The 23,295-nt window shown below is 33.8% G+C and overlaps 1 protein-coding gene across 4 annotated transcripts in view; it reads left to right on the top strand.

The window, feature by feature from the left end:
* The window catches only part of LOC114328070 (uncharacterized), an 865,859-nt gene extending 842,920 nt beyond the window's left edge, over window positions 1-22,939 (top strand). The window contains exons 13-18 of one of the 4 annotated variants that reach the window (XM_050656308.1): window positions 5,348-5,386; window positions 5,480-5,765; window positions 6,231-6,622; window positions 6,899-7,149; window positions 8,973-9,258; window positions 11,565-22,939. In XM_050656308.1, coding sequence (XP_050512265.1) covers window positions 5,348-5,386; window positions 5,480-5,765; window positions 6,231-6,622; window positions 6,899-7,149; window positions 8,973-9,258; window positions 11,565-11,681 — 1,371 coding nt within the window. In that variant the 3' untranslated portion in view covers window positions 11,682-22,939. Of the gene's footprint in view, window positions 1-5,347; window positions 5,387-5,479; window positions 5,781-6,230; window positions 6,623-6,898; window positions 7,150-8,972; window positions 9,259-11,564 lie in introns of all 4 variants that reach the window. The other 3 variants (XM_050656306.1, XM_050656307.1, XM_050656309.1) reach the window with 3 other exon arrangements.
* The last annotated feature ends 356 nt before the right edge of the window (window positions 22,940-23,295 follow it).

Raw genomic sequence — 23,295 nt, forward strand, 5'->3', positions numbered from 1 at the left:
TAAATAGATCTTAAATAAATACAGGGAAACCTGTATTTTTCTTAAAACAGAAATTTTCATGTCAAAAAATATCTTCGCGATATAATTTTATATCACTAAGCAAACAGTAATAAACAATGGTCATAACGAACAAACAATAAACACAATTTTAAACCAAGAACTGCATACGAAAACCCTAAGATTCTTTTCGCCACCAGAGAAAAACTTAATACCTTTTGCTCGATTACATGTACAGGCAAGATATCAAGAAAAATAGCCAAACACATAAAGGAATAAATAGGAATAACACCAGCTTTCACAACAAACAATAACTTCAGCAAATACACTCCGCCAAAAAAGTATCGCATCACCTTAAAAATGGGACATTTTTAATGTCTCATATTTCCTAAACCTGTTGTTCGATTTTAGTGATTTTTTTATAGCTTTATTCTTCAAGAATATCGATGTAATATTTTATATATGAGACACTGTAACTGTAACCTTAGGCCATCTAAATATTTTGCTTTTTGATTCATTCGCTTATGTTGGATAATACAAAAGTTAGGTACTTTAATAACTAGCAACGTTCTTCATCAATACAGAGTATTTCTAAATAAGTGCGACAAACTTTAAGAGGTAATTCTGCATGAAAAATTAATGACCATTTACTTTATAAACATGTGTCCGCACATGCTTTGTTTCCGAGATACGGGATGTTGAATTTTTTCTTACAAACTGACGATTTATTTATTGCTCTAAAACCGGTTGAGATATGCAAATGAAATTTGGTAAGTTTTAAGAGGTAGTTATTGCGCATTTTTTGACGTACAATTAAGAATTTTATATTCACCATTGGCGTGCATACGGGTCATATTACCCGGTTATATTACCCGTATGCACGCCAATGGTAAATATAAAATTCTTAATTGTATGCCAAAAAATGCGCAATAACTACCTCTTAAAACCTACCAAATTTCATTTGCATATCTCAACCGGTTTTAGAGCAATAAATAAATCGTCAGTTTGTAAGAAAAAATTCAATATCCCGTATCTCGGAAACGAAGCATTTGCGGACATATACGTATAAACATTGTCATTATTTTTTCATGCAGAATTACCCCTTAAAGTTTGTCGCACTTATTTAGAAACACCCTATATTGATGAAGAACGTTGCTAGTTGTTAAAGTACCTAACTTTTTTATTATCCAACATAAGCGAATGAATCAAAAAGCAAAATGTTTAGATGGCCTAAGGTTACAGTTGAGTTTTAATTTCAATATTTTATATACGCTATATTTCACAGGGTCACAGGGTGTTCCAAACTTTGAGGAAGAAACACACTATCATTGTTACACCCGGTATACAATGACACTTATCTGTTTAGCAACAATATTATTACAGCGATATTCTTGAAGAATAAAGCTACAACATATTAAAAAAATCACTAAAATCGAACAACAGGTTTAGGAAATATGAGACATTAAAAATGACCCATTTTTAAGGTGATGCGATACTTTTTTGGTGGAGTGTATTATAAACATCAATCTACATGTAATTAATAAGACTATAGAACGAGTTCAGAATTATAACTATTTAGGGACAAACATTAGTGAAACAAACGATTATACCAAAGAAATCAGAGTTAGAATAGAAAAGGCTAGAAGTGCATTGAATCATATGAAACAAATATTATGCAGTAGAGACCTCAGCCTAAATCTTAGAAAACGGGTACTAAAGTGTTATGTATTTTCTGTTCTTTTGTATGGTGTGGAGACATGGACTCTTAATAAACAATGTCTCAATAGAATGGAAGCATTTGAAATGTGGACAAATCGAAGAATGCTGAGAATCTTCTGGACAGAAAGAATAACCAATGAAGAAGTACTAAAAAAAAAAAAGAATGTGTGTGTACTTTGTACGCACGTAAGAAGTTATACTTCTATTATATGATTATATGATTATAAACGAAATTAATATACTTTTTATTTATATTTTATTTAAATATAAAACTAATTTATACTTACTACTTCTCAAACATTTTTATTAAAACAGTGCCAAAAATTAAAATAATAAAAGAATAAAACACACACAAACACATTAAAAATGCCACAAATGATTTCTGAACATTAATTGTCGGAAAATTTTTTAACTAAATACGTATTTTCTGAAAATAAAATTATATAATAAATATACTTACAATCATAAAATGTATAAAAAAAAATAAAAAAATAAAAGTTTCTATTGGGATTTGAACCAACTTACCAGCGCGGCTGGTATTGGCGTTATATTGGGGTTCACTCGCATTAAACGCTTCGCCATGGAGACAGTGTGTTATTATGTGCGAAGATCGACTATCTAAACGGATTAAACTTTTGACATTTTTGCATTATGTAAATTAAATTATTTTGATTTTGAATTGAAATGATTTAGAATTGAAAAAATACATAGAGTAAGAAAACAATATATTAGGTGAATATTGATAGAAATTTTGATGGTAATCAAATTATGTAAATAAAAGTATTACATACTATGTATTTTGGTAGGTTCAAATGATAGTTCAAATGATATTACATACTATGTATTTTGGTAGGTACCTATGATACATTTACAATTATTACGTACCTGTTGCTTTAAAAACTATTTAAAAATCACTACAATTATAAACTTTTTTGTTTTGCCATATTGGATAATTTTTGTCATGTCATTTGAACATCCAATCAGAACAAAGTTGTAATGCGACTGCGCCGGGATCAAAGGTTTTAATCCTATTAAAATTCACCCTCATACGCGCGTAAAGAAGTATAACTTCAAAAATAGAGAAAAGCAGGGAGATACTGGATTCCATCAAAATAAGAAAACTACAATATTTGGGTCATATAAGAGGTGGTGACAGATATGACCTCCTAAAATTAATAATGCGGGGAAAGATTCAAGGAAGGCGCAGCATAGGTAGAAGAAAAATGTCCTGGCTGAGATACCTCAGATAATGGTTTGGATGCTGCTGAACCAGGACCGCATTTAGGTCAATTGACGCCCTAGGCAATTCTCTAGTAGCAGCCCTTCAAACATGCACCATTTTTTTTGTACAGTACTTTTGCCGCCCTACGCAACTGCCTATATTGCCTAAGGGATAAAGCGGCCCTGAGCTCAACTGAACTCTTTCGGACTGTAGTGTCAAAAGTTAGAATAGCAATGATAACTGCCAACCTTCGTCGCGGAGATTACAAGAAAGAAGAAGGTTTTCATTTTACCAATAACTTCCAGAGATGCCCCTGTATTTTCCACTATTAATGAAAATACTTTAATAAACTGAATTTACATTTATCAAAATGATTACGTTACGGTGAAAATCATAATAAATTTAAATTGAGGCCTGTGTTCATTTCGTGTACATTAATAATTTCGATTTAGTAAATGAAAATAATACATGTGCTATCGCTTTAATTATTAATACAATTATTTATCGAGCGTAGTTTAATTATAATAAAATGAAGTATAATACGAAACGGTGGAATTGGTTAATTGCTTTATTATTGGTTTTCATAACAAAGATGGGGAAATTGTTACCGACGCTAGATTGCGGGGTGTTTCAGTCGGTTATCTCGATTGTATTCGATTGTTATATCTCATTACATTCGAATAGTTCGACGCATAATCGAAAGAATATCTACAAGGAAAAAGTTTTTGGTAGAGTTGTCGATATGTTCTATATTCTATTGTGTTCCTGCTGGAACAGGCATTATTTGGAACGGTCCTCCTCTACGGAGTCCTAGTCGATTCTAGTTCTTTAATAAAATGTAAAAGTGTATTCAGCAGAGTGTGCTTCAAGAATTTGGGACACTTCACTGATATCTTCCAATGATCCTAATATAAGTTGCAAAATAATTGTGATAGCACACACCCCTGATGAACTCAAGGTGGATCTACCCTGGTGGTTGGTTCATTATTCATTTTATTATCATGTGAGGTACCTACTTATAGTTCGTCAGAAATATACATGTCCTGAGTCTTTATATTTTTTATTTTATTGATGGTACAATCCTGTCTATCTATTTCTACGTGCTCTACCTAATTTTGGGTGTCGAGTTTCTAGATACATTTTTGATTTTTTTTAATCTTTTATTAATTTCCTATTGTCTTTATACGATACTAACTTATCTATGTAATTCAGCGGACATTGAAATAGACGTTATAATATAAGGGGGATATCAAGAAGCCTTGATGCAATTTCCTCACAATAGAATTTTTAGTTTTTAAGTGTTGATTCTACGTTCCTTTCCACTTCCACATGTATTGTGTCTTTAACTTAAAAGGTAACCCATTTATAGGGCTTTTCATCGATTGTCACTTGTTTCGAGCTTCTGTCAAATGTCGTATAATCCGTGTATAATATTAATATACACGGATTATACAACATATGACAGAAGCTCGAAACAAATGACTGTGAATGAAAAGCCCTATTTAAGACTTATAGAAACAAATAAAAATGCATAATGGTCACATTTTAATTTTAAACTGCTTTATTTAATAAGTTCATCTTAATTCATATTTTCATACAAGACATGTCTGCTAATAGACCGAATTAATTAATTAGATTAAAGTAATTTAATATATATGCCATCAGTAAGAGTTTTCTAGATATTACTATTACATTAAAACTGATATTCCACTTTTATTTGAAGTGTTTTATTTTCAATAGTCGCATTATCCGCTATTGATCGCTAATATGCATAAATATTTCGGAAATTGATCTCAAGAGGTCGCAAACAAGAACCTTGATGAGATGTATTTTAATCAAAATTTAAATCGAGGGACAAAGTTTATCACAGATTCCAGAACACACGTAAAGTAACTAGAATCTCAGATCTCAGGTTGGTAACAGATAGAGGAAAGAGGAAAAAGTTATTTATACAATCATAAAAGTACTATTAGATACTTTTTAGAAGGTATATGTATTTAAAAGTCCCTAAATAAGGGGTTACATCACATAACAGAACGTTTTCGGATTAAAAAATCCATCATCAGTGTTAAAAAAGCCAATGCATGCCTGAGCCACCAAAATGGTTTGGGTAAAAACCCTTTGAATTTTAAAAAGTTTTAGAATTTACTAAGTCCAGTAGCTTTTCCCTCTTTTGTGTTTTTGATGGCATAGACGACTTCTTTTCGTAATATTGGTAAAAAGATATACAGGTTCTCTATGGTAAAAAGATATACCTAGTACTTACAAATCAAGAAAATGTACTTTTCACAAAAAATAACATGTCTTATATGCAAATCTGATAAAATCATGGTGAAAACCAATCATTGTGCTGTAATTTAAAGCATGTGCTCTGCTACTACCCCTAACATACGCTTTCTTTGTCCACAGTCGATGAACCCTCAAGATCCAACCAAGCCTAAAATTGTGGTATGTAAAATTTTTCATATCGAAATCATCAAAACTCGAATTCATTGTGAAATTATGAAAAATATAATTTGCTAACATTGTTTTATTTTTTAGAAAACCGGCAAATGGAACGCTATGCATGTACGTGTAGCGTGGGAGATCTACCACCACCAGCAAAAGAGCGGAGAGGCCAAAGGTAGTCTAGCTTCGGCTACGGCCGCCGCCAAATCTTCAGCGGATATGTTGAGGCCGCCGACGCATCTATTCTCGCCGAGCGTTCATTCCAGACCGCCCCACGAGCTGTCACCGTTCCCGATGTCTTTGTCTAGTCATCGGCCGCCCGGGTTCGATCAGCCACATCATCCAGGGTCGTTGTTTTCGTCCCCGGCTGGACATTTGGGTAAGCCTTTCATTAGTAAGTATGCCAAAGGAAGTATATCGAAAGCTACAACTTTGTTAGACATGAAAATATTCGTAGTGTTCGCTATTGCATTCCAAACAGTACACAAAACTGAAATTAAATGAATGTTTCCTTTAGATTTATAATCAAAATAAAAGAACTTATACATTGACAAATGTACCAGAGAAGATTATAAATGTTAGTTTTTTAAGTACAAATTATAGTTTTCATGTTTTTCTAAACGTATTCCTTATGATTAATTATAGCATACCCCACGTTGGGCGCCATTAATAGTTTTCTTCTTTTATGAGGCGCTGCCTACATTTACTTGCTTTACTGTACTTTAATTGTACTGGATTTGCTGCTTAGCCAAATAATGAAACAATATTTTTATTATCTACAAAGTATAGATTTCTACGAAATATCAACATTATCATTTTGCTTTATTTTCACTTGTGTTTCCAGGTAAATCACCCTTTACTGCCAGTTCAGCAATGTCACCATTCACCCGTTACGGTGCAGGCCCATTGGGTGCCGCTTCAACATCCCCATTCACCATGTCTCCCTTTACCAGGGAGAGTCATCTAGGATTAGGACCACTCCATCACGATCCCTGGCGTTCATTACAGCGTACGATACCAACTTTCCCACCGTCGGTGAATCCCCTTCCTCCGACATTGCCAGGTTTGGGTCCGGCTCCTCCAGCACCGTGGACCATGAAGCCTGATCCCATCTTGGAACAAAGAGAAAGGGAAGCGAGGGAGAGAGAGGAAAGGGAGAGGGAAAGACTAAGGAGGGAAAGAGAAGAGAGGGAGAGGAGAGAAAGGGAAGAGAAGCAAAGAAGACTGGAACAACAGGTAACGTAATTTCGTTAATATGTGTCACACTTAGCTAGTATGGTAGTATCAGCTATCTAGGATATTCAAGAATATTCAGCTCAGTGGGAAGATATTGTTCGAAATGTGAATTTCTATAAACAAGGTATCATTCTATAAAACACGTAGATCCTTGTTTATGGAATTTCACACCTGAACATTAATGAATCTCTTTATTTTGTTAATATACGTTAGTTACTCTTCTTCTTTATATTTACTATTTATGAGCTGTTACCTATTGTATACTTCGTGTTTTAGCAACAAGAACAGCGTGAAAGAGAACGAAAGGAGCGAGAAAAGAGAGAAATGGAAAGGAGAGAACTAGAACGACAAAGAGAACGAGAAAGAGAGAGATTAATGCAAGAACAACGGCTTGCAGAGACCGCTAAGATGCAAGCACCGTTAATAAGAGACAGATCTCCGTTAAGGAATGGAGATTTATCAGAAATCAGAGTCAAAGAAGAACCTAGAATCAAAGAGGAGGATATAATGGCTAGATCGGACCCAAGGTATGATATTACAATACTTATTTTTTTTTTCTGTGTGTAATAAATAATATATATCTTTCATTGGGCGACGTTGACATTCAGGGTAAGGTAGTAGTGACAATGTGGTTAATTTCTTCTTCTTATCACTACCTTCACTCTATCTACCGCTGCTCTGAAGAATTTTATTAAACTCTTCATTTGAATTTAAACCAGTCCCTTTTTTAAATTTTTAACCATGGCACTCTCCTTCCTTTATTACGTGTCATTACTCGTTACGTGTCGCAGATATTGTAATTTTCTTGTTTTTATTGTGTTTATTATTTCGTTTTTTCTTTCATAGTTTCTTTTTGTATCTGGTTGGAATAAGATTTCTTTTTGACTTTGACCTATTTCTCTCTTTAATAATAGCCATTTTGTATCCGTGTCAGTATTTTGCCGAACTTGTTCTATTCTTCTTCACTTCGTTTCGTCTTCAATCTTGTTCCTACTGACATTCATGATTTTTGTTTTTTTTTTGTGTTCAGAGCCATTCTGGTGTTCGATTTTTTTGCACAAACTTACTCAAAAGGTCCTTATAACATATCCACAGGGTGCCGGGCGGTGCCGTGGTCGAAAAATTGTTATAACAATTTTTTTTAAACAAATTCACAAAAATAATTTTTTCATTTCGAACAATATTTTTTAGATAATTTGGGTCATTCTGAGCAAAAAATGTCTCTTGTCATTTTTCTTTAAAATTGATTGTTGTCGAGTTATATGCGATTAAAAATTTGAAAAATGCGAAAATGGCCATTTTTAAGGCTTAATAACTCGATTAAAAATTATTATTATGAAATTCAAAAAGTGACCAAATCAAGTCAAACCCCTTCTTCAAGGTCCTGAAGAGATTTTTGTCATTATTTTATTACAAAGCTGTTATTTTTAATTATTAACAATTAGCGCTATAGTCCAGGATGTACTGTCGCCCCCGGTGGTGAAATTATTCCGATTCGATTTTTTTGCACAAACTTACTCAAAAAGAGGTCCTTGAAACATATTCATAAAACAGTTATTTAAACAATGTTTTTAAAACAAATTCACAAAAATAATTTTTTCACTTCGAACAATTTTTTTTTAGATAATTTGGGACATTCTGAGCAAAAAAGGTCTCTTGTGATTTTTCTCTAAAATTGATTGTTGTCGAGTTATACGCGATTTAAAATTTGAAAAATTCGAAAATGGCCATATAACTCGACAACAATACATTTTAGAGAAAAATCACAAGAGACCTTTTTTGCTCAGAATGTCCCAAATTATCTAAAAACAAATGTCGATAGACAACACGGCACCGTCCGGCACCCTGTGGATGTGTTATAAGGACCTCTTTTTGAGTAAGTTTGTGCAAAAAAATCTAATCGAAATAGTTTCGCTAACGGGGGCGACGATACAGTTGGACTATAGCGCTAATTGTTAATAATTAAAAATAGCAGCTTTGTAATAAAATATGTAATGACAAAAATCAAATAATGCCTCTCTTGTGCCAAGGCCCTTTCTTTCCTTTCGATTTCTTCTAGTCTTTTGGTATTTTTTAGCCCATTGATTATACATACTTTTAATCTCTCCTTCGCTAGGTAGTTCTATAATTATGCCATAATTCCCTATAAGAAAATTTTCATTATCATCTCTATTTTGCCCATTCAGTAGTTCACTTAAAGGTCTCTCCCATATACCCATTTAAAAACAAAATGAATCCAAATCAATAACATTCACACAAAAACTTATATATAATCACTTAGGTCTTAGTTTATTTTTTTTGTTCTAAAAAATGCTTTGAGTTTTTTACTTTTCACGAACTTCAAATGAAGTTTTGCTTACAGGTACAACCCGTTCCTGAGACACCCAGGATCATTACCTCCGCCGCCGCCTGGACCAGCATCTATACTGGATCGCACGAGGATGTTGCCCCACGCGTTGCCGCCTCATCCTTATCACACGCCGACGACTCACTGGGGCGCGCCCCATGCAGATCCGTTCTACAGATATACTTACAACCCTATTGTGGACGCTATGAGAGCACAAGAAGAAAGGGAGAGGGCGTCTTTCTTCGGAGCGTACGGAGCACCGCATCATCCCAGCCAGTTGAGGCCTAAGGTGAGTTGAAAATTCAAATTCAAAATTGTGAAATTCAAAAAACAATTCGAAGTTTTATCTTCGGAAGAATACTAGGACTACTCTTTAGACCAGATTCTGGGTACTCCTGTATTCGTGGTTTCTAATACTTGCAAACTAAACCACGAAAGATGAGAGACATCTTATATTTCAATTCATTCAGAGAGGACGAGTGGTAACCATAATATACAGTGCTAGTCAAAAGTCCGTACCTCCCTCCCCCCGTATATTTTGAACGGTTATACCTATAATAGTGAAATTTGGAGAAAGGAAATAAACGGACGTAAGCTTCTTAACTAGTCATGACAGGTGACGTAATTATAGGTTTGTTCCAATTAGCGGTCAAACCAGTCCTTCGATAATCCAAAAATTGCTGACAGGAATTTGGAAAATTATGACCAATTCGTAGGCAAAATTTCTCCAGTATCATTAATCAATCATACACTCTTGTATATTTTGTTTTGAGTATTTTTTAAGTACATTTTTTTTTGTTTTTAAAAAGTTTTGTACATTTTATAGCTAAATAAGTTGTGCTGGACTATTTTACGTGTATTCATTGTTAAATAGCTTGCATATTGAAGAGCTACAACAAATTTGAAGAGAAATTAATGAAATAGTCTGATTTTGCTTATAACATATAATTATACAAATAAACAATAACAACAATAGAACACTTTTTATGGCAACATTGTATCAATTTAGTGCTTAGTATTTCCTCCCCTAGCTCTAGTGATAGTCTGCGTCCTTCTAGGCATGCTTCGCAGCAGGTCTTGGATGATTTCTTGCTGGAGTCAATTGCGTTCCTCCTGTGCATCAATTCTTAATCCTGCCATTGAGTTTGTAGATGAATTTCTTGCTCATATACGTGGTTAAGTATGTCCCATAGATATTCTAGATATTCTATGGGACTTGCATCAGGACTAATTGGTGGCCAGTATAGAGCCTCAATCCCAACATCCTCAAGATATTGTATGACTGTCCCTGCGACATGTGCACGGGCATTATAATGCACTAGCCCAAATTTATCATACCCAATGAAGCCGACATAAGGAAAACATGCTCTTCGAGGATGTTGCATATATGCCAGTCAGCATTCATTCGAATATTCACCTCAATCGGCTCTGCACGACTTCCCCAATTAATGCTACCCCATAGCATAATGAAACCGCCACTAAAGTTAACATTGTGTACAAGAGTTACAAAGAGTTGTAGCATACAAAGTTACATTCTACGAGACCTTCCTCAGACCTTCTGTATACTCGACCACGTCCATCTGGTTTCCATAATTGTATCCTAGTTTCATCTCTCAAAAGAACTCTTCCCGATTGCTGTTCGTTCCAGTTAACATGGGCTCTTGCAAATTGCAACCGTTGGGTTTTGTGCAGTGGGAAAAGTAATTCATTACTTTTCATTCACTTTTCTTATGATCAGTAATTCATTTTTGATATTTGGAATTGTAAGTATGTGATTTCGCAAAGATTGAAGCCTCAAATATTGGTCATTTCAATACCAAGAAACAAAATGTGAATCGGTTAAGTACCAAAGCACACTTGGCATACTATGCAATGTTTGTTAGTTTATGAAATTTACTTCTTTGGCTATTGGGACCGTGCAAGTTTGGAAAAGCGACGCCTGGTTTCATAGCTCGGCAACTTTTTTCGCACTTTTAATTATATTGGCCAATCATATTGGTCCTGGTTGCTGGATAATTGTCAAGGCCGTAGCCCAAAAAAGTTATAAGAAAAAGTAATATTAAGGTTATGTTATTAAAAGGTAAACAATTATTGTATGTAGTAAATAAAATTAATTATTAAAATGCAGTGCTGCAAGCAAAATACAATTAATTAAATATACTTTTATATAATAATTGCATATCATATCAATATTGTGAGCAACATATAATTTTTCTTCTTCAATGACAGTAGGTATGAAATATACGTCAATTTGACAATTTCAATTGACAATATGAATTACTTAAGAAAGTTTCAAGATTTCTCCTCTATTCGCGCACGATCGTTTCTCGTCTCCCCTTCAAGTACTTGCACACCGCGAATAATGACCATGTCTAAGCATTTTTTATCTCTAATAATTTGTAACATACGTAAACCATTCCAGCACAACACTTTCAAGAATAAAAAAAATACATAACATTTCAAAGATAAATAATAAACAAAAAATAATGATTGAAGATAAAATATGCAATATTTTTGTCTGTGAGTGTTTATAAATATTCTCTAATTAAAGTTAATTAATAAACTATTTTTAACATCCGATATTTTAATATCTAGGATCCAGCGCTGATGCACTTGAGAACAGGACCCGGTCCTGGCCCACCGCCTCCTCAAAGTCACAAGATGAGTGTAACGCCACCTACAGATCTACACAAGAAAGAAGAACCACGATAGCATCGACAGACAGTGGTAATGGCCGACGACCGCGACGAGGGAATTTTAAAATACGAAATGTTGTAAAAGGAGAGGCACCAAAAAGAAGAGTAGATGGTTCGAAAAATCAATGAAAAGCTAGTTGAACGTTCAGTTTCTTTTAAAAAAGAAAGTTTTGTAGATTTTGAAACAACACCGCACACATCTTATGGAAAATGTAATGTCACTCAAATACAATTAAATTTACCTGAATATATTGGTCTCGAAGTTACAATCATTTCAGATCATTGCGCCAACTCTGAATTTTTATTAATAACGGTGCATATTGATATAAATAAAACATAAAACTAAAATCAAATGGGTATGAGTGAGAAAAGAATGTGAATCGGCAGTTCATAAATCTTTCTGAAAGTATTAAGGTCTCTTATCTTATAGATAAATGACAAAGCACTTCTAGTGATGCACCGCAAAATAAAGGTCAACCTCACGCTCGGGTAACCTGTTTTCAATAGCGACTAGACTAATAGTATTTGTAAATAGGACAGTTTTATGGACTTCAAAATGTGATTTCCATAAACTTTAACTACAATTTACGCGGATATTAATCAAAATTCAGAGTTGGCGCAATGATATGAAATTATTGTAATTTCTAAACGAATCTATTTATGTAAATTTTATTGTATTTGAGTGACATTACATCAACCATAAGATGTGTGTGGGGCCCTTTTGGCGAATTTTGCCATAAAAAAATTAATTTGGAGGCTTTTTAACTAGCTCCAAGAGTTGTACAGAAAGATATGCCGCTATTAATATTGTTTCGCAACAAATAGATCATTTTGATTACTTAAAAAAAGTACAATGAATCATACTAAGTTATTTTTTGTTGTACTATCCGTTGCAAGATAATTTGGATAGTAAATTTAAACTAATTCAACTAAATATATTAAAATTTTCGTTCCATCTACTTCCATTTTCTTTTATTTTTTTTTATAACGAGTGGATCAACAAAATGAGCATTTTTTTATATTTTAATTGTGATTTGAAAGTGTATTTTAAGTGGGAGATGATGATGTTCGAGTCTATTAACTGTACGTTACTTATCACAATCTATTTTGTATGGATTTTCATACAAAGAACTTTAGTTTGTTGATTATTATTTAATAAACTACATTTTATTTAAAATGTACTGTTTAACGAATCATGTAACGATCACGCTCCTGCGCAGTAAACAAAATATGTTCCAACAAACAGATGATCGTTCATCGCATCGTCCTTCCAATTGTTCCAACAAAAATTGTGATCGTCCAATGACAGTGTTGCGACGATCATTTTAGTACTCTGATACTATAAAAATTGTGTGTTGGAAGAAACCTAATGTAACTGCGCCATTTTGAACTCAGATGTTTCTTAGGTATGCCCAGGGTAGTAGTTCCCTTAAAGAAAAAAAGTGGGAAAATGTTTAGGTTTCTATTTATTAACAAATCACATATTGGATGGACAGTCTGCATCTTTTTTTGTCAGTATAGATAAAAAATCCTGTTCTTATAATGCTAACTTGATTATCAAACAACTGCTAAGCCTTAGATTGAAGCCTCATACGCACCAAACTGCCTAATTTAGATACAAAATTAGCCAAACTAAATCTTCGAATACCCAAAACACTTAAATTATTGCCATCCATATGTCTAGTGTGTAAAGACAACCAGAAAAACCTGATTACTGATACTAGGAGTGTAAAATATAAGCTGAGGGCCCTGACATCTGACGAGTTGATGAAGAATATATCTTCCTATAGAAACTGTTAAAAAAACGGTAATATTAAATGCGAAACACGGAGCTACGATGAGAAGAAAAAATTTGGTCCTCTAACCACTACAAGAAAGGTCCAAAGGTGTTGTAATATTTGATCTTATACAGTATAACTCATGATCAAACAACGTAGAGAGCAAATATGAGAACATCAAATGTATGTTAATATTCCGTTGGGGTGAGTTGACGGAATTAATTAAAAATAAGTGTAACGACGAACAGTAATATATTTATTTATTTTGGGTGAACAAGCGGCGTGTTTGCTTATATCTCGAAAGAGGGTTGATTGTTAGCGAACCGAGGATTTGTCTGCATCGTTTGCGTGCTGTGTAGAGACTGGCCTCCGGACCACCACCTTTATGTCAACTAGTTTTGCGGTTTTGAGATAATGACCAGAAAGGGCCATACATTCTGCATCTCCTTTTAAGAACCTTTTTGTATTTTAAGAAGTTGACATAACGAGTGTGGCACTCTGGGCATCGCAATCTATTAGTGTTTCCTTGAATGAAACATTAATCACAATCTGTTTAAAGGATAACATTTCGTTTCTCGAAATCAACGGCATATGGTTTGTATATCACATGTGGATTTTAAATGACCAATGCCGTTTCATTTTGAGAAAAGCTATAAAAAATTAAGAAAATAAAATTAGCAAAAATAGTAATTATTAAAGCGTACCGCTATATTAGTATTGAGAACAATGAAGTAAGGAAAAAGCTGACACAATTCAGAAATACAAACACAGGTGGATCCAGTGTAATTGCGCAGATGTTAGAGAACAAAATGTTTCAGGTGAAAACTGGAATGGACAAACTATGAGGTTAATAACATTGTTATTTGGTACGCGCCCAACATTATCTCTGATAAACTGAAGATTTGGTCTGGATCACGTGTCAGTTGAATCTTAATGGTCTAATAATCTCCAATTGGCTCAAGTCTAGTGTTCCTTGAGCATTTGTGGTGTTATTTTTGGCTTATAATAGTCCTATGTCATTTAAATCGCACTGTACAGTAAAACCCATTTATCTGCAACCGCGAGCAAAAGACACGACAGGCGTTTGTTGATGCGGTGTAAGTGACCTTGAGGGTTTCAGTTAAATCTGTTCAGTTACACACATTTCGGCATACAGTGGCTACCAACATTAAACACCTGGCTTCTTACGATTTGTGTTACAGCCAAATTCTTTAAAATTCGTTGTCCTTTGATCTGATGGTAACTGAAAGCTTTCTGCCACACGGACCCTTCCGAATCGACGTAACAGGATGTTCCTCTTTTTTAAGGTTTAGTTTGTAACTATGTCAAGTTAAATGTCCAGTTTTGACAATTCAATCAAAAAGTTCCTCAATTTTTAACTAATGCCTGTATCACTTCGAAGATACTTTTAAGGCACTCGAAATTTAAAAGAAAAACTGATCTTTCTAGGGCTAGTCCAATAATTTGAGCATGACCTATAGTCTGCTCATGTACTATTATTATAGTCAACTTGTGCTTCTGATACATGCGTGTTTGGACATAAATAAGATTTGTCATTATCTGTCAAATGATAAAAATTTAGAATACAATAGTACAGTTAGTATTTCTCAGCATCAAGTCTCTCAAACAGTGTTTTAATCAAACAAAATAACTAAAAAATTACAAAATATCAGCTTAGACGTAAATTTTTTACAAATTCATAGTAGTTCTATTGAACCTTGCAGGTATAACCTCGAGTAATTTTCAAAAAATTTAAATGTTAGCGACCACATTTTTAGGATTTTTTTTTATTATATGATCTCATATAGCATAATCAAAAGGGATGTCTAATAAAATCCCAGAAGATATTTTTGCAATGATTTTATATATGTGTGTGTAGATTTATGCATATATAAACGGGTTGTATGCAGAATATTTCAAAAATTAACTTCGGTTGTCTTTAACACGAATTTTCGGACCTCACCACGACATTAACACAAACCAGTATAGGATCAGAACCAACATCGAATTAAAAGCACTACAATGACACCCGATATTGTCCAACAAATTAAAGGCGCGTTCCAAGTGACGTACTACCCTACTTCGTGCTGCCCTCGTCATGCGCATTATAAAAAATGTGTTCCAAGCGAACATGAACGATGATTCGTATCATACACTGTGTTGTTCCAAGCGATCCATGTACCGTTTCGAAATCGGTAACTGAACGGTCCTTTTGATACATGCCTTCAAGCAGAAACTATTTGTACTGACTTGCGCAGTTTTGTTTTCATTTTTACTGGTCACCGCTATGAGATCAGCTGATGATTCAATAATAGAATAATCCACAATCCACGCTATTAGTACCTGTGAATCTTGATTTTCGTTTAAATAATTGTATTAATTCTTTTTTTTTTCAAATTAATCTTAAAAATATGGATAATTTATTATTTTTTTTTTTCATAGAAGACAGCGATTTGTTTGATATCGATTCTGAGAAAGATGTTGAAGTTGAAGTGATGTTGAATGAACATGTTAAAAATGATAATTTCTAATCATCTAGCAAACTACTATAGTGGTACTCGTACTGAAAATGGCTCAGGCGCAACTCGAACTTGAAATGGAACACAAATACGTTCCAAGAGGGTTACGTACCAGTAATCGGTTCGGGATCGAAAGAAAACCGTTTAAGGGCGATTCTGCGCATTAAAACAGTCCAATCGATTTCGTGACGGTTAAAGGAATCTTACAAATGTATCGTCTTGGAACGAACCTTAAATCACAGCGACTACGATGGGCAGGCCACGTGCACAGACTTCATAACGAGAGACTTGTAAGACTGGTATGGGAGGAGATTCCTACAGGCAAAATACCACTCGGACGTCCCAGAATGCGATGGAGAGGTAACATCCAAGCAGATCTCCGAAAAATGAACATCCCATTTGACCCTGGGATCAAGGTTGATGGAAGACCGAACAAATTGGAAGAAAGTTGTACAGGCATCCAGGACCCACCCAGGGTTGTAGCGCTACGTGACGATGAACTTCGGTTGTCAACTCAGAAATATCTAATAACACAGAACCATAAATTTGAAATTGTATCCACCTTTAGCTACTTGGGAGTAACAATAGGCAAAACCGATAAAGAGAACAGAGGATATAATTCTGAAAGGCATGAAAACATATGGAATGAATAGAAATCTGCTAAGAAGCAAGACTCTTAAGTAAGAGAACAAAGATTAACCTATATAAGAACTTAATAAGACCTGTTGTTACATATGGGATGGAAACAACGACGATTAACAAGAAAGGGGAAGATAACTTTTTTAAATTTGACAGAAAAATAATGAGAACGATACTGGACCACAATATAAGAAGAGATGGAGGAATGAGAAGGAAAACAAATGCCGAAATTGAAGAAGAAATAGTAAAGGGAGAAAATATAGTCAGATACATAAAATCTCTTCGCTTAGAATGGATAGAACATATAATTATACAAAGACGCCCACACTCAGATGTGTTAAGAAGGATAATTAAATAGACACCCCTATTAGTCCAAGAGGCAGCGCTGAAAAATCTCTTTGAATTTACTAAAGCTAGATTTTTCACAGTTGATTACTGTGGGTGTGTAGAGAAACATACTGCGGTCGGTCAAGCGAAACGTAGAACAGGGGTTACCGAGAGGGTATCAAAGTTGCTTTCCTACGAAGGTAATTAAATCCATTTACTAAGGCTGAAAATCAGTACACACACTCTAAATTAAATATTAATAAAAGTTATTATAGTCGGTCAGCTGTATGACGGGACAGAGCCGGTCGGTCGGCCCCAACGAATGTACAGGGTTATTCACTATATTTTGACCCCTTTGTAAACTGCTTTATTTACAGAATTAGAAAAAAATGTCAAATACAAAAGTTATTCGATTTTTAAATTATGATTTTTTGAGATATATATCGTACTAGTGACGTCATCCATTTGGGCGTGAAGAAGTAATCCACCTCACCCAAGAATAGGATTTTGAAGGACATGGCATTAGCTACAATCCCTAGAGATTAAAGATTAATGAATGAATGGACCTCAGTTGTCATATTTTGGGTTGAATGTAACGTTTACTGATAGAATTGTCACGACATAACTGCAGATACAAAAATCATGTGCTTAGACGGTTTTTGTAAGCATTTTGATGGCTGGACTCTTAAAGATATCTTAAAGAGGATGTAGGAATAACTCTGTGCAGGGCTGCAAGGACAATGAACGAACACCAAGTTAAAAAACCACTAACATAATTTGCTCTCTTATACGTTGCTTGCCAATATGGCAAACTAACTATACTACAATCACAATAAAGATACACTAGAAATAAACGAAGACACGTTGAATGTTATGAGGAGCACTCCCGAATCATGATTTACAATGTATAAACTTTGTAAATCATTTTTTGGGATTTACAATGTATATACATTGTAAATTATGATTTGGTAGTGCTCCTCGTAATATCCAACGTATCTTGGTTTATTTATTTCTAGCGCATCTTTATTGTGGTTGTAGTATATGTATATGCTCAACTTATAGTGAAAGGAAAGATCGAGGGATGGAGAGGACTAGGAAGAAAAGACTATCGTGGCTCAGAAATATCCGACAATGGACAGGGCTAAGTTTTGAACAGCTAATAAGAACCGCTGAAGACAGAGAAGAGTTTGCAATTGTAGTAGCCAACCTCCATTGACGAGACGGCACTTTAAGAAGTATATGTATTAACATCTCTCATAACTCTCTAATAAATACTTTCTGCTCTAAAATATGCTATGTGCACATGACGTTTCTCAATGTCACATCTCAAAACTTGTTTGTACTTAAGAAATGAGCTAGTTTTGTTCCTTATACAGAGTGGACCAAAGGAACTTCGGTTTCGACTTTCGAGCCGGTTATGCTGAAAACCGAATCGTTACCAAGACCGCTTAGGCCCAGCAACTGTTTTAAAACCGATCTGAAACCGATTGCACTCGCAACTATTTTGTTATTTCGGCAGCGAAAAGCACGGGGATTCGTCCACGACGCGATAGAAACTGGTTTCGAAATAGTTTTCAACCATTGTAAAACAGTTGCGTCGTGGAGTTGGACCTTAAAGACGTTGTCCAGGGGTAGTGAGAGAGTTTAATAACAATATAAATAACATCTTAATTTTATAACTACCGCTGTATTGCTTTTTAAATTACGCTTTTTTTGAAATATTCTGTTTGCAACAAACCGTCGCTATCCCTATAATGTAGATATGATCTTGGATGTCAAACGAAGAGTACCACTGTAGCTTTTTGAAATGTAAACATGTTATTTTATTTGTAAAAACCAATTTTGGAAGATTCTTATTTTTAATGTGAAAGCGTAAAATGTAAAAAGAATTTTTTGATATCATGAGTAGCAAAGCTCACACATTTTTGCGGTTTATAGGAGGTGGAAAGTTAATTTCAGGATAATATTTTAGTTTAACTTAATATTTACCCATCAAATACGAAAAATCTATCAAACTGCCCACTAAACTCTGACATCTTTCGTCGAATGACTATACATCTACCAAATTAACCTTAAAGATCCATTTTTGAATATATTCACTCTTTTTTGTACCAAGTCTTTTTCTTCTATTTCGAACAACTGTTTTTTTCTTCGCTTTTACGATTTGCAGATCTGTGTATATCCTGTTTTATCTATCACAATTCTGTTAGTTTCGTATTTAACATTATATATACCTATATATATATATATATATCCGGGGTGTCATATCGGCTGACGCCGCATCCCCACACCTAACCGCCATCTATTTCTATCCTGGGCATCTTCCTCTTCCAAATCTCGGTGTTCCATGGCCTTCCTTATCGTGTCATTCCAGGATAGTCTTGGTCTTCCCCTTTTCTTCCTACCTGGGGGTTTCCATTTCAGGAGTTTCTTTGGCCATCGTTGGTCGTCCATTCTAAGTAAGTGACCGAACCATTTTAGGCTTCTTCTCTCGAGCCTGTCTACCGCTGTATCGTGTGCATTTATATATACCTAATTATACCTAATTAGGCACACGATTATATATACCTAATTATATTTATTACTGTTTCTCCTCAGGTGTCTTAGCCATTCGGATATAACAAGCGATTCTAGAACAATGTAGCTGATTATACGTAGTAATGAGGCATTTACTCGGTACAAACGCTACACAAAAATATAAAAACTTGACTCTTAAAAGAGGCATCTGGTACTGAGAAAGAAAAACACTGTTTCCACTTTTCCAGGCATTTTTCTTGTTTTTTTTTTAAGTTTTGTTGTATTATCGTTCACAAACGTCTATGTTTGGTGCATTAGAAGAGTTGACTGCTGAGGTTAAGGTGAATTTGTTGATTCCTTACTTCTTAGTGCTCATCCGCACTGTTCCTTCATTTCTATTTCCGGCACAAATCCTTTGCTTTCCCACTTCAAGGTCAATCTTTACTCCTTTTTGATTTTGCAGGTCTTACTATAATTTTTTCATAATATCGACAATGACGATTTTCCTTTTGAATTCTTTGACTTGGGTTACATTTTAACCATTTTTTCGGAGTATATCGATATCTAAAACCAGTCTTTAATATTTTAAACTATTTAAAAATAAAATCTTCCAACAATTCTCGTGCTCTAGCTACTAGAATGTAAATATTTTATCAAAACATTCGATTATGTTTAAATATTCCAAACAACATACGTAAAACGCTTTTTATCACAAATGTACAGTACCTATTGTTGTTTACATTTCACAGAAGCCGTTAGAACTTTAACCTGTGATTACCTTACAGATTTTAAATTTGATATCGTAAAAGCCGAGGCGCAGAAATGTAAAAATTGTAATTTATGTAAAGTTTACTTCTTTGAAACAATAACACATCATGATGTATATAAAGTCGAATATTAGAACACTTAACTTAAGCTTTAACTAGCGTTGAAAATTTCAAGACGAGCCGGTAAGTAATATTAACATCTGATTTTATCTTGTCTTTGTCTATGTGTTTTATTTGTAATGGTTTTTAATATTTTTTTAAATAGCTTATCTTGGACATCTTTTTTTGGTAATATGATATTGTTCAACATAAAAAGTTACAGCCCAACAATTGACAAATAGAAAACATTTGGCAATACACTAATTTGATCAAAATTTGAGTTCTTATGGACTCCATAGCACTTACTCTATTGGAGTTCAACCTCGGCATTATAAAATAGAGTCCTTTAACCCTTCATTCACCAGTTAACGTCTCTCTTTACAGCCCAATATTCACCTCTATGTTTAATGCTGCTGCTATTTTCGACGGCGCCACGTTGGGCGCCCATATATTTTGTCTAACCTTTTCCGAAATCTATTTTTTTTTTTCACCAATCGATCCATTTGCCTGCTGATGGTATAAATTATTTTAATGAATGTGGTGTTTTGTTTTCTCTTTATTCAGTTCAAACTCACTTTTTTCAGTGTCGTTAATTTCCTAAATTTCTATTTATAAATTTTGTGGAATCTGCAACTATCATTTGTCATAGAGCATTGATATTTTCTGCTGTTGTTTTTTACCTAACACGGTGTGCTATTAACACATGCAGTGTTTATTCATCATTGTACTCACTTTTTACAATCGAAAGTAAAACAAAATCATTACTTGAAACTGTTTGACTTTTCATCTGTAACGTTGGCACGTGTCAACCCGGTCGTGAGGCACGTGCCAACTCCATAATATATATTCCGAAGAAAAGTTGTTTACCTATGATCAATACTGCACTCTGTAGGAGCTTTTATCATGGAGCTATGCTGGTATACAAATTCTACAAATATTAATATCAATGGATTGTTGTATTCTGTAACTTTCTTCATCAAGGATTTAATTATTTGTAGGATAAATAAGAGAGACAGTATAATGTTTGAAATACTAAAGGTAGATATTTAAGTTTAAAAGGATATTTCAAGATTGTTCCTTATTTATTAACGTTTCTTCGTTGTTGCTTCTGTTATTTTAGATTTTCTTGATTTGTACATAAGAATTAATTGATTTACGTATACTGTGTTTGCAATCAGAACGAACAAAAATAAAAATTATATGATGTACAGGGTGTAACGGAACTTTCTCCCTATCTTGGTATCGTTATAAACTCGGAAATCAATATATCATTAAAAATATAAGCGAATTCGCAATATAGACTAAATTATAACACTGTGTATTTTAAAACTTGTGTAAAGAATATTTCAGTTTCCTGTACATTATTTTCCAAAAGAGAACAATTTTATTCATTTCTATTTTTTAATAGTATATCTCACGTCTTATTGGCTTGTCTTGTACATTTTTGATCAATTGTGCGGTGATGCAGTGGTGGTAACGACAAATATTTGATTGTATTAGACTTCGTCATTCTGTTTATGTAGGTGAAGTATTAAAACTGCCTAAAAAGTTATTGTAAATAATATAAAAAGCTTATGGACGTTTTTAAATATTATTAACTGTAAAGAAGAAATATTGAACAGTTCGTTATCTGCTATTTTTTTTAATTTAGGTTTTGTTTCTTTTTATCCTAATTTATTTTGTAAATATTATAATTATTTAAGTAATTTATTTAAGACTGATGACTTATCATCTTTTCTTCTCTAATAGTTATATCTTTTTGTATTTAATTCTTGTATTTGTAGTCAAAGTGTTGAAAATTTTGAATTTTACTGGCTGTTAAATATTCCACCTGAAAAAAATATCCTTTTCTCATGAATACGTAGAAATTTTCACCATTTTGACACCGATACATGTAACAATAGTTGATTTCTTTTAAATTAATTTGTTATTTGGTTTACTTTGGAAAAGTATGCACCACAGTACAAATACATTTTTCAATATTTTAATCTTTTCGTAGAATTTTCATTGTAATGGTACTGTGGTACATACAAAAGGTTGTGGATTCTCTTCCCATTTGTGACATTGTAAGCTTTTAAATAAATAAGTCTTAAAGGCTAGTTTGTGAATAACAGAAACCCGCAAGGTCTCGTATTCGTGTACACATTAAATACATAGAGGTTGTTTTATATTTTCCCATATAGGGCTATCCATTGCTGCTTATTTGTTTCGAACACTTGATCTTTGACCTATAAATATATATGTACGTCAAATGTCATTGGTACATCCCAATTATATATACCAATGACGTATGACGTATGTCTGTTGTGTGTCATATGTCAAATTTTCAAAACAAATGAGCAGCGATGAATAGCCACGTTGTTCCACAGTATCGTAGGTTGCGGTTGATAGTTTATGACGTATTGTTAAATGTGGGACACCTGCTAGTAGAAAATATGCACAAACTGGCCTGTAAATCTCCTGTAGATAAATGCTTTTTAAATAAATTTCAACATGTAGATAAATCACTGTGCTGTATTCAATGTTTGTTAGGAAACAATTTTTTATGTGTATGATTCTGAAAGAATCGCGTGATGTAATATATAATAAATATTATTGTTTCTATAATATTAGAAACATTAGTCATAATGTTGTTTTTTCTTGAACCCCACCTTCCCCATCCTTTATTCTATTTAATGAAAATACATTGTCAGAAGTTGAAAAAATGGTCAACTGCATGACATATACAATGGTTGTGGTGAGACCGCTCCCGTCTGAAAAAATTTCTGATTCGGTTTCTTTGTGGATTCCTATTCAAAAATGTCCTCTTTAAACAAATCTGAAGGGTGCCGGGCGGAATTTTTGGGCAGAAATTGTTTAAACAATTTTTTTTAAACAAATACAAAAGATCTCCTTTTTTGACCCGAAGAATATTTTTTTAGGTTTTTTGGGTCATTCTAAACAATAAAGGTATCTTGTGATTTTTCTCAAAAGTTGATAGTTTT

This window comes from Diabrotica virgifera, chromosome 7 (genome assembly GCF_917563875.1).
Source record: "Diabrotica virgifera virgifera chromosome 7, PGI_DIABVI_V3a".
In the NCBI taxonomy this organism is placed as follows: domain Eukaryota; kingdom Metazoa; phylum Arthropoda; class Insecta; order Coleoptera; family Chrysomelidae; genus Diabrotica; species Diabrotica virgifera.